The sequence below is a fragment of the Ovis canadensis genome, chromosome 21 (assembly GCF_042477335.2).
Source record: "Ovis canadensis isolate MfBH-ARS-UI-01 breed Bighorn chromosome 21, ARS-UI_OviCan_v2, whole genome shotgun sequence".
Classification (NCBI taxonomy): Eukaryota; Metazoa; Chordata; class Mammalia; order Artiodactyla; family Bovidae; genus Ovis; species Ovis canadensis.
In genome coordinates this window covers 58262355-58272870 of record NC_091265.1, presented here as the reverse complement: position 1 = coordinate 58272870, position 10516 = coordinate 58262355, and the positions used below count along the sequence as shown (strand labels likewise).

At 47.4% G+C, this 10516-nt stretch overlaps 1 protein-coding gene across 6 annotated transcripts in view; it reads left to right on the top strand.

The window, feature by feature from the left end:
• Positions 1–379: 379 nt before the first annotated feature.
• Positions 380–10516, top strand: part of LOC138426978 (phospholipase A and acyltransferase 3) — a 34237-nt gene continuing 24100 nt past the window's right edge. Inside the window, exons 1-2 of one of the 6 annotated variants that reach the window (XM_069566051.1) lie at positions 380–595; positions 1066–1143. In XM_069566051.1, coding sequence (XP_069422152.1) covers positions 1129–1143 — 15 coding nt within the window. In that variant the 5' untranslated portion in view covers positions 380–595; positions 1066–1128. Of the gene's footprint in view, positions 891–1065; positions 1144–10516 lie in introns of all 6 variants that reach the window. The other 5 variants (XM_069566052.1, XM_069566053.1, XM_069566055.1 and 2 more) reach the window with 5 other exon arrangements.

Here is a 10516-nt window from a genome sequence, read left to right as displayed (position 1 = left end):
TGCGATATGTATAGATAGGTATGCTGCGGCTGCTGCTAAGTTGCTTCAGTCGTGTCTGACTCTGTGCGACCCCATAGACGGCAGCCCACGAGGCTCCCCCATCCCTAGGATTCTCCAGGCAAGAACACTGGAGTGGGTTGCCATTTCCTTTTCCAATGCATGAAAGTGAAAAATGAAAGGGAAGTCGCTCAGTCGTGTCTGACTCTTCGCGACCCCATGGACTGCAGCCTACCAGGCTCCTCCGTCCATGGGATTCTCCAGGCAAGAGTACTGGAGTGGGGTGCCATCGCCTTCTCTATAGATAGGTATACGAGATCTTAAAATATTGCGCGGGGGTGGCCCCGAGCTGGGTTTTCGGGGCTCCTCTTCTCAGGGTAGTGTGTGTGGAGAGGGTTCGCGGTGAGCGGAAAGCATCCTGGCCTGTCTGCCCCAGAGGCCGGAGCAGGCTGTCCCTGTCGCCCTGGGCGTGAGCTCTGCGAGGCTCTAATCAGCCACACGGGGAGGGGCCGGGTGACCTCATGCGGGCCTGAACTCTGCGGCCATTTAACTGGTTCCCTTCCTGGTGGAGGCCGCTACTGCCTTCTAAGTTCGCGAGGTGGGTGGAGCAGTAATCCCAGCTCGTAAGGAGGGTGAGACGCTTGGGGTGGCTCTCCCGGTGTCCCAGGCTGTGTGGGGGATGGAGGACTTGGGTGAGACCGGAGTAAACAAGTTAGTTCGGTTTAGCTGAGCGCAGCGGCCGGGAGGAAGGGCCGCGCGGGCGCGGCGCCGCGGACTTTCTGGGGCGCGGCCGCCAGAGTAGGTGACACCGATCGCGCTCCCCGCCGCTGCACCGCCAGCCTCTCCGGTATCCGGTGAACCTTCCTGCCCGCCCTGCGAGGGTTCATGGCCAGGTGCAGGGGTTGGGAGGGGACCGGCAAAGAACTGGAATGGAGTGAGCCGGTCGTTGCGCGAGAATTTGGAGATCAACTGGGCACGGTCTCCTCCGCCAGAAGTCACTGGCCCCTGGGGTCTTGGGGACACGGTTTCTTGTTACTGACGGTGACTCCCCTCTCCCTCCTGCCTCAGGCATTTACACAGCTGATAAAGTCAACTCCAGCCTGAAATCGAGGGCCGCCATCACCCAAGAGGATGCGTGCACCCTTTGTAAGTAATGCGGCTGTGCGTGGGCTGGGGGTGGGGGCCGTGTCTGGGTCGGTCTGAGTCATCAGAGAAGGGGTCCTTGAGGATGTGCGGGCCACACCTCCATTGGCCGGTGGGGTGGGCATCAGGCGTGAGACGGTCAGTGGTTAGAATTGTCTTAGTGTGAGTACTTGTATGGTCAGGTCCTGTTTGCCTGAAACAGGAGCCGGGGAAGGCAGGGCCAACCGGAGCTGGGAGGCAGCAAGGAGAGACTTGCTCCGCCAAGGTCCTGTCTGCCTTCCTGAGTCAGACCAGAGCACCTGGAGGGGCTCCTGGAGCAGGATGTCTTGGCTGCACCTGCTGCACCCCACCCCGCCCCCACCGCCTGGGGTTAACCACAGGGGCATTTTTCTGGCCTCAGCTGAGACGCTTCACAGCGCCCTGCCAGCAGTTTCCCAACTTTCACTTTTCCTATCTCTAATCTGTGATGTGGTTCAGAAATCATAAAGGGGCTTAGTACATGCTTCCTTTCAACCGATCAGGACCCTCTGCGGAGAGGTTCTGAGCCCGGCTTTTGAGGAAGACACCCCTGGGATCATGTTCACCATCCTGTTCCCTAGCTGTGGCACGTTGATCACGTTTCCAGTCCCAGAGTGACGATTATGTGACTTAATACTTCTGAAGTGCTCAGAACGTGCTTTGCACGCATATTAAGTGCTCACCTGTAATTCATTGTTCTGATTATGATTATGGTTTAATCCGTGTAAAGAGCTTAAGGCATGCCTGGTATTAGGGTGTACCTGGCATATTTGATGCCGGGAGTGGTCATTTAAAAACATCCCTCTTCGTTATCTAACAACATTGTTTTCAGTAATAATCATGAAATAAATATTTAGTAATGGCCGGAAAAGAAACACAGTAAAGTTGCTTCTGTTGAGCTTTGTATATGAAATCATGCCAGTGAAAAAATAAAAATTGAAAAGTAGGGTAGATGTTATAGAGAAGAATAGAAGTAATGGGTTAATAGTTTTTAGTTGCATTAATGTAATTTAGAAGAAAACTTGTTCTTAAAGTTAGGTTGGTTATACTCATGAATAATGACAACATTATAGTTTTTGTTTTGGAACTTCTTCTGAAAAGTTGTCCTTGACTTTGACAAAACTGATCTTTGCATATGCAACTCTCAGTAGAGGCAGACTTGTCAATCTGTCTTGGCTCACAGTTGATTGAAGAACACTTTTTATTAATTTCAAAAGCTTCTCTCATATGAAACAACAGATATACAAATAGGAAAAGCCTTAAACATTAGAATCGGTTTGCCACAGATTAATAAAAATCCCATTTTGTAATAAATTCCAGAAACTGCAATGCTGCCTATGTCTTAAAAAATTAATTCTAGTGGCTTTTATTTTTAATTTATGTTTGTTGATCTCTAGGTTTTTGGTTTGTTTGTTTTTTGTCTGTGCCGTTCAGCTTGCGGGATTCAGTTCCCTGACCAGGGGTAGAACTCAGGCTTTAGGCAGTGAGATCGGAGAGTCCTAAGCACTGGACTGCTAGAGAATTTCTGATTTTTTATTTTTCTTTTTAAAATTGATTTTATTGGAGTATAGTTGATTTATAATGTGTTAATTTCTGTTGTACAACACAGTGATTCAGTTATATATATATACACACATATATTCTTTTTAATGTTCTTTTCCATTATAACTTATCACAGGATATTAACTATAGTTCCCTGTGCTATACAGTAGGACTTCGTTGTTTATCCATTCCAGTGGCTTTTAAATATATCCACATTTAAAACATTTTGACTAAAACATCTTCACCAGAAAATCCATCATAAGTTTTTATTTGGTAAAATTCTCCCAAGTTTTTCTTCTTTGGCAAAAATCAGAGAAAATGGCTGAATGATGGTGAACTTTGACATTTATTTAATCCATTGCTTTAGAATGAGAGTTTAGTTCCCAGTGAAATTGATTCAGACTTTCAGACACTTCTCTTTTAGTCTCTTTTCTTCTGGTGCTGGGAGCGCAGACGCTTGTCTTCTGTTTAAACACAGGAAAATGTAGAGAGGGATTGGTAGCCCAAACTGTCCTGAAAGTGAACTTGAACCATTCTGAGCCATTCAGAACTTACTGTTGGAGCAGACACATGGAGCTGAGTCTGTGTGTGTTGGAGGTTCATTGTATAGCTAGGTGTTCTCTGATTAGACTTCTACATAGAAAACTAAGCTTTTCAAAGAATAGGAATGTGTGCTTACTTAAAGCTCGCATGCATGTTATTAAATCTTGGCAGGAACTGCATGAGTTAGAACTTAGACCATTATCACTAATACTGTTTAAAAGTGTCGGCATATGGTGATAATAAACAGCAGACTGACTCTTGGTAGGTCTTATTGACTTAAAATTCTCTATGGACAATTCGTCTATTTGTCTGCACCCAGAGGATGGGTGTACTTTCCTACTCTATGTATGCCACTGCCTGGCTCTTGTGTGTGTGTGTATATGTGTGTGTGTGTGTGTGTGTGTGCTTTGTCGTGTCCGACTCTTTGCAACTCCATGGATTATAGACTGCCAGGCTCCTCTGTCCATGGGATTTCCCAGGCAAGAATACTGGAGTGGGTTGCCATTCTCTTCTCCAAGGGATCTTCCCAACCCAGGAATCAAACCTACATCTCCTGTATGGCAGGCGGATTCTTTGCCACGGAGCCACCTGGGAAGCCTGGCTTTTAGGACTTGACAATTGTTAGTTATTCTGATAGAAGCTCCCTGGATCTCCCTGGGTTGGAGAGGCTGCATGTCTACCATATGGGCCCACGTTTCTCCAAGCTCTTCAGTCCAGTCCTGAGGCCTCCAGGTCAGTGCCACTGTGTTCTATTAATACATTTGCTTAGGAGGCGTGGTCCAAGAGCTTTGCCTTCTCTTCTCCATGCACCCTGTCCTTAAACCCGTGGCTTGTTGAGCAGCTGCTGCTGGGTAAGTTAAGATCCAAAGGGCCTCTGAGGCTCCAGATATGGAGAAATTAAAAAAAAAAATTATTTCAACCTGAAGGATAATTGCTTTACAGTGTTGTGTTGGTTTCTGCTGTACAACATGAATCAGCTATAAGTATACACACATCCCCTCCCTCTGGAGCCTCTCTCCCACCCCCACTCCCATTCCACCTTCTAGGTCATCACAGAGCCCTGAGCTGAGTTCCATGCGCTACAAAACTGCTTCCCGATAGCTTTCTATTTTACACATGGCAGTATACCTAAGCCAGTGGTACTGTCTCAATTCATCCCACCCTCCCTTCCCCTCCTGTGTCCACAAGTCTGTTTTTTACATCTGCATGCCTATTCCTGCCTGCAGATATGCAGAAATTGATGAGCCTGCTCTGGGCTCTGACTTGATACTCTCTTATGGACCTCTTCACGACCCTCTAGGTTTGCCTGACATCCTGACAGATCTCTGTGGAGCTAGTTAAGGTGCAAAGGGGAGGAGGGAAGAAGTGGATGCTTCATGCAGGGCAAGGGTTCATCTGTACCGTGGAGGGGGCTTGAGCAGGAAGCAGAGTGTTCCTCTAGCCCACAAACCTCTGCTGAGAACATTGTATGTGCCTGGCTGGCTGCCCAGTGCAGCTGGTGGGCTGGGCAGGGAAACTGATTGCTCCTTTCCCCAGGGCTCAGCCCGACAATTATAGTCATCATTATAGACTAAACGGGCTGTGGCTGATAAACCCTCTCTACAGGGAAGTCAGGGGAAGGCACTGAGGAGGCGGAGACATGAAGGATGAGTGGGGATTTGCTAGCAAACAGTCAAGGGCCTTGTGAAGCAGTGGCAAAACCCACCATGGGGGTGGTGAGCAGATGTCAGAAGCTTCGTGTGAATTACTGGGTGCAGAGGAAAGAACTTGGCCTTTGGGTTCAGGAAGACCTGTAGTGTAATCCTGGCATGACTTCTTTTTAAAAATAATTTAGTTAATGAATTTATATTTGGCTGTGCTGGGTCTTCGTTGCCGCGGGGGCTTTTCTCTAGCTGTGGCGAGTGGGGCCTGGTGTCCAGTGGCAGTTCGCGGGCTCCTTGCTGCTGTGGCTTCTCTTGTCGCAGAGCGCAGGCTCTAGGGCAGGCGGGCTTCAGTAGTTCAGCCTGGCAGGCTCCCGGGCTCTAGAGCACAGGCTCAGTAGCTGTGGGCACGGGCTTAGTTGCTCTATGGCATACAGGATCTTCCCGGATCAGGGATTGGACCCATGTCTCCTGCATTAGCAGGTGGATTCTTTACCACTGAGCCAGCAGGGAAGCCCCCTGGCACCACTTCTCAGGAGTTCTCTTGGGCAAGTTACTTTCCATCTCTGAGCTGTTTTCTGGCGGTTAAAATAGGGCTGCTGTAAGGATTCCAAGTAACTTGTGAAAACCCTGAGGGGTGCCTGGTGGCAGCGGTGGTGGTTCCCAGATGAGTTCAGGGGAAGTCCTGGTTCCCGTGGGCTGAGGTTCAACATGTGGAACAGGTCTGGAGTTTGTGGGGGTCAAGAGCCTGGGAAGGCAGATGAGTTTTGCCTCCTTTTTCAGAATACCCATGACCTTTGGGCTGCTGGGGCTGGACTGGTGCCCGATTGGAGCTGCTACTGTCACTCTCCCAGAGGCTGGGAGGGAAGAGGTGATGAGTCAACCCAGCCCCTCCTCTACCTTCTTGCTGGGCCTGAAGCTGGGGAGTCTGGCGTCCCCCTTCACCCAGTTCCCTGCACCCACCCAGCCTGGGGCATGAGTTTGGGACTCTCTAACAGGTGTTAAGTGGTTTTTAGAGTTCTCACCCCCATTATCCCATTATTCCTGACACAAACTCTGCTGGAGAAGCTCAGAGAGGTTAAGTGATTCCTGAAGGTCACACAGCAATGGAGCAAAGGGGCCTCAGTCTTAGGTGGACTGGGTTCTGCTTCTGAAAATGCAGTCTCAGACAGACAGTATTGAGGGTGGGCTCCTCTGGGGTTTCTTTTCTTCCTAAAGTCTTTGCATTAAAACTCCCAACTCTCTGCTGGCAAAATCCGTTCTCAGCACCCTCCCCAGACTTCAGGGTTTTGCTTTTATTTTGAATTATGTGCCTCTCGAGGGTTTCCCCAGAGTATCAGAAATGGAGTGGATAAGATGAGGGATTTCCACACTCACCACAGCATGTGATTTGGGAGCAAAGAGAACTTGCTCTCAGGCTGGGTTTCACAACCTCCAGAGTGTCTCCAGTTGGTCCTGGAGCTGTCTGTGAACCTTCCAAATCAAGAATAATAAAAACATCCCCAAGAACAGTGGCAGCAAAAACTGACATTTACAGAATGCTACCTATTTGCCAGGGCTTCCCAGGTGGTGCTAGTGGGAAAGAACCCACCTGCCAATGCAGGAGACACATGTTCTATCCCCGAGTCAGGAGATCCCCTGGAGGAGGGCATCGCAACCTGCTCCAGTATTCTTTTTTAAAAAATTAATTTGTTTATTTTAATTGGAGGCTAGTTCCTTTACAATATTGTGGTGTTTTTTGCCATACATTGACATGAATCAGTCATGGGTGTACATCTGGAAACCCCCTCCCACCTCCCTCCCCATCCCATCCCTCAGGGTTGTCCCAGTGTACTGGTTTTGAGTGCCCTGCTTCATGCATCAAACTTGGACTGGTCATCTATTTCACATATGATAATATACATGTTTCAGTGCTATTCTCTCAAATCATCCCACCCTCACCTTCTCCCACAGAGTTGAAAAGTTTGTCCTTTATATCTGTGTCTCATTTGCTGTTTTGCATATAGGGTCATCGTTACCATCTTTCTAAATTCCATATATATGCATTAGTATACTGTATTGCTGTTTTTCTTTCTGACTTACTTCACTCTGTATAATAGACTCCAGTTTCATCCACCTCATTAGAACTGACTCAAATGCATTCTTTTTATTAGCTGAGTAATATCCCATTGTGTACATGTACCACAGCTTTCTTATCCATTCGTCTGCCGATGGACATCTAGGTTGCTTCCATGACCTAGCTATTGTAAACAGTGCTGCGATGAACATTGGGGTACATGTGTCTCTTTCAATTCCCACTCCAGTAGCCTTGCCTGGAGAATCCCGTGGACAGAGGAGGCTGGTGGGGTACAGTCCATGGGGTCGCAAAGAGTCAGACTCTACTGCAGTGACTGAGGACGCACCTGTGTACCAGGTAGTGTTTGCTTTACAGGTACTAACTCATGTCCTCAGGACAGTCTTCTGAATTGTGTGCTGTAATTACCCTTATCTTAGAGCTGAGGGAACTGAGGCTGGGAGTTAGGTAACGGTGACCACGGCTACTCAGCTAATAAGTAGTACAGCTGGAATTTGAACCAAGGCTGTAATCAGTATGCAGTTTCTAAAAACCAAATGCATCCTGCTTTAAACACAGCAGTCATGCTCACTAGCCTACTTTCTGTGTTTTTTGTACTCCTGAAATATTTCATTAAAAAAAATCAACATTGACTGCCACTTCAATAAATGGTGCTGGGAAAACTGGACCACTGCATGTAAAAGAATGAAATTAGAACACTTCCTAACACCATACACAAAGATAAACTCAAAATGGATTAAAGACCTAAATGTAAGACCAGAAACTATAAAGCTCTTAGAGGAAAGCATAGGCAGAACACTCGATGACATAAAGCAAGATCCTCTAGGACCCACCTCCTAGAGTAATGGAAATAAAAACAAAAGTAAATGGCTGGGACCTGATTAAACTTAAAAGCTTTTGCACAGCAAAGGAAACTATAAGCAAGGTGAAAATTCAACCCTCAAATGGGAGAAAAGAATAGCAAATGAATCAACTGACAAAGGATTAACTTCCAAAATATACCAACAGCTCATACAACTCAATACCAGAAAAACAAACAACCCAATCACAAAGTGGGAAAAAGACTTAAACAGACGTTTCTAGATGGCTAACACATGAAAAATGCTCAACATCACTCATTATTAGAGAAATGCAAATCAAAACTACAATGAGACAATCACCTCACACTGGTCAGAATGGCCGTCATCAAAAAGTCTACAAACAACAAATGCTGGAGAGGGTGTGGAGAGAAGGGAATGCTCATGCACTGTTGGTGGGAATGTAAATTGATACAGCCACTATGGAAGACGGTATGGAGATTCCTTAAAAAACTAGGAATAAAACCACTGTATGACCCAGCAATCCCACTCCTAGGCATATTCCCTGAAGAAACCAAAATTGAAAGAGACACATGTATCCCATTGTTCATTGTAGCACTATTTACAACAGCTAGAACATGGAAGCAGCCTAGATGTCCATCAACAGATGAATGGATAAAGAAGTTGAGGTACATATACACAATGGAGTATTGCTCAGCCATAAAAAGGAACGCATTTGAGTCAGTTCTGGTGAGGTGGATGAACTTAGAACCTATTATACAGAGTGAAGTGAGTCAGAAAGAGAAAGAGAAATACTGTATTCTAACACATATATTGGAATCTAGAAAAATGGTACTGAAGAATTTATTTACAGGGCAACAATGAAGAAACAGACATAGAGAATAGACTTATGGACATGGGGAGAGGGGAGGAGAGGGTGAGATGTATGGAAAGAGTAACATGGAAACTTACACTACCATATGTAAAATAGATAGCCAACAGGAATTTGCTATGTGGCTCAGGAGACTCAAACGGGGGCTCTGTGTCAACCTGGAGGGGTGGGATGGGGAGGGAGACAGGAGGGAGGTTCGAAAAGAAGGGGATATATGTATATCTATGGCTGATTCATGTTGAGGTTTGACAGAAAAGAGCAAAATTCTGTAAAGCAATTATCCTTCAATAAAAAATAAATTAATTAAAAAAAAACAGATTGCAAACTTCTGACAAGGGGGCTAAATGGGGCTGAGCGTGGGTGGACTGGAATGCTTCCTAGTGGTCTTGAATGAAAGAAAAACATTGCTTTTGCTTTGTTTCAACCCTTGGGTTAAAAATTCTTCTGGAAGTGCCTTTCCTTTCCCCTCTGGTCCTGTGCAGTGCCCACACCTGAGGGTCTCACACTGGCTCTGAGTTGCAGGAGTGAATGTTGGTTATCATTCAGGGGCAGATGGCGAAATCTGCTAGAGGGCTGGGTGGTGTCCCTCCTCCTTGTGGTGGGGACGAGGTGGGGTTCAGGTTCCTGATTGGCTACTTGCAGGCTGACCCTGGGTAAGTGACCTCATCTTAGTCTTGGTTTCCCCAACTGCAAAATGAGGTACGACTGCCCCTCTCTTTCTAGCCTTCTCTACCCTACGGACACCCTCTCCTGTGGTTCTCCCTCTGGGCTGCACAGTAGAATCACCCGGAGGCTTAAAAAAAACCCCAAAACACCAGGCCTGGGTCCACCCCAGGGATCCTGCTTCGGACCCAACCCTAAGATCGCCCTGAGATGCCCGCACCGCTGTGCTTTGGCTCCTGTCTGGCCCCACCCCTGTTCACCTGTCTGCTCTCCATCTAGCTGCTTTTCTGCCTCCTCTGATTGCAGTGGAGTGTGAGAGTTAAGAGTGAAGGATTTGGGGGACTTCTCTGGCAGTCCAGCGGTTAAGACTCAGTGCTTCCACTGCAGAGGACACAGGTTTGATCCCTGGTCAGGAAATCCCATCTGCCACATGGTGTGGCCAAAAAAAAAAAGGGCAGGATTTGGGTTTGAATACATGCTCCCCCTCATTTTTCAAGACTTCAACAAAAATCTCTGATGCTGCCTTTCCCAGGAGGAGGTCCTCTGCTCCTGGTCTCTCTTATACCCATTTCAGCCAGGTTTTTGCCTCCAGCTCCCAATAGGAGCTGTTCTAAAATCAGCAGTGACCTTCACCCCAGACCGCTTCTCTGACCTCCAGACTCACACATGCAGCTGCCCCTTTCCAGGTGGACATTTCACCCCAGTGTACCCTCCCCGCCAGCAGCCTGCCCATTCGGCCTCCTGGAAACCTTGAAGTCACATTTCACTCCTCTCTCCTTCAGATCTTCCCTCATTGCAAATCTTGTTGAGTCTACCTTCAAAGACGTCCAGAATCCATTATTTCTCATGCCCTGCTCTCCCCATCTTGTCTGAGCCATCAGCTTCTCTCTCCATCTTCCATCCTACCCTCTCCTCCTCCCCCCGCACTCCAGCCACGCTGGCCTCCAGGATGTTCCTCAAACACACGCCTACCTGGGGCCTTTGCTCAGGTTGTCCCCTTGGCCTGAATGTTCCCGGTATCTGCGGGGCCCACTCTCTGCCTTCCCTGACACCCTTAGACTGTTGCAGCCTGTATCCCCCCACCGCCAACCACATTGTGCTCCAGACCGCTTAATCCTGTTTTACCTTTTCTTTCTTTTTGTTCTTATTTGATATCTCTTCTATTTGATATCATCATTTACTGGGGCTTCCCTGGTGGCTCAAACGA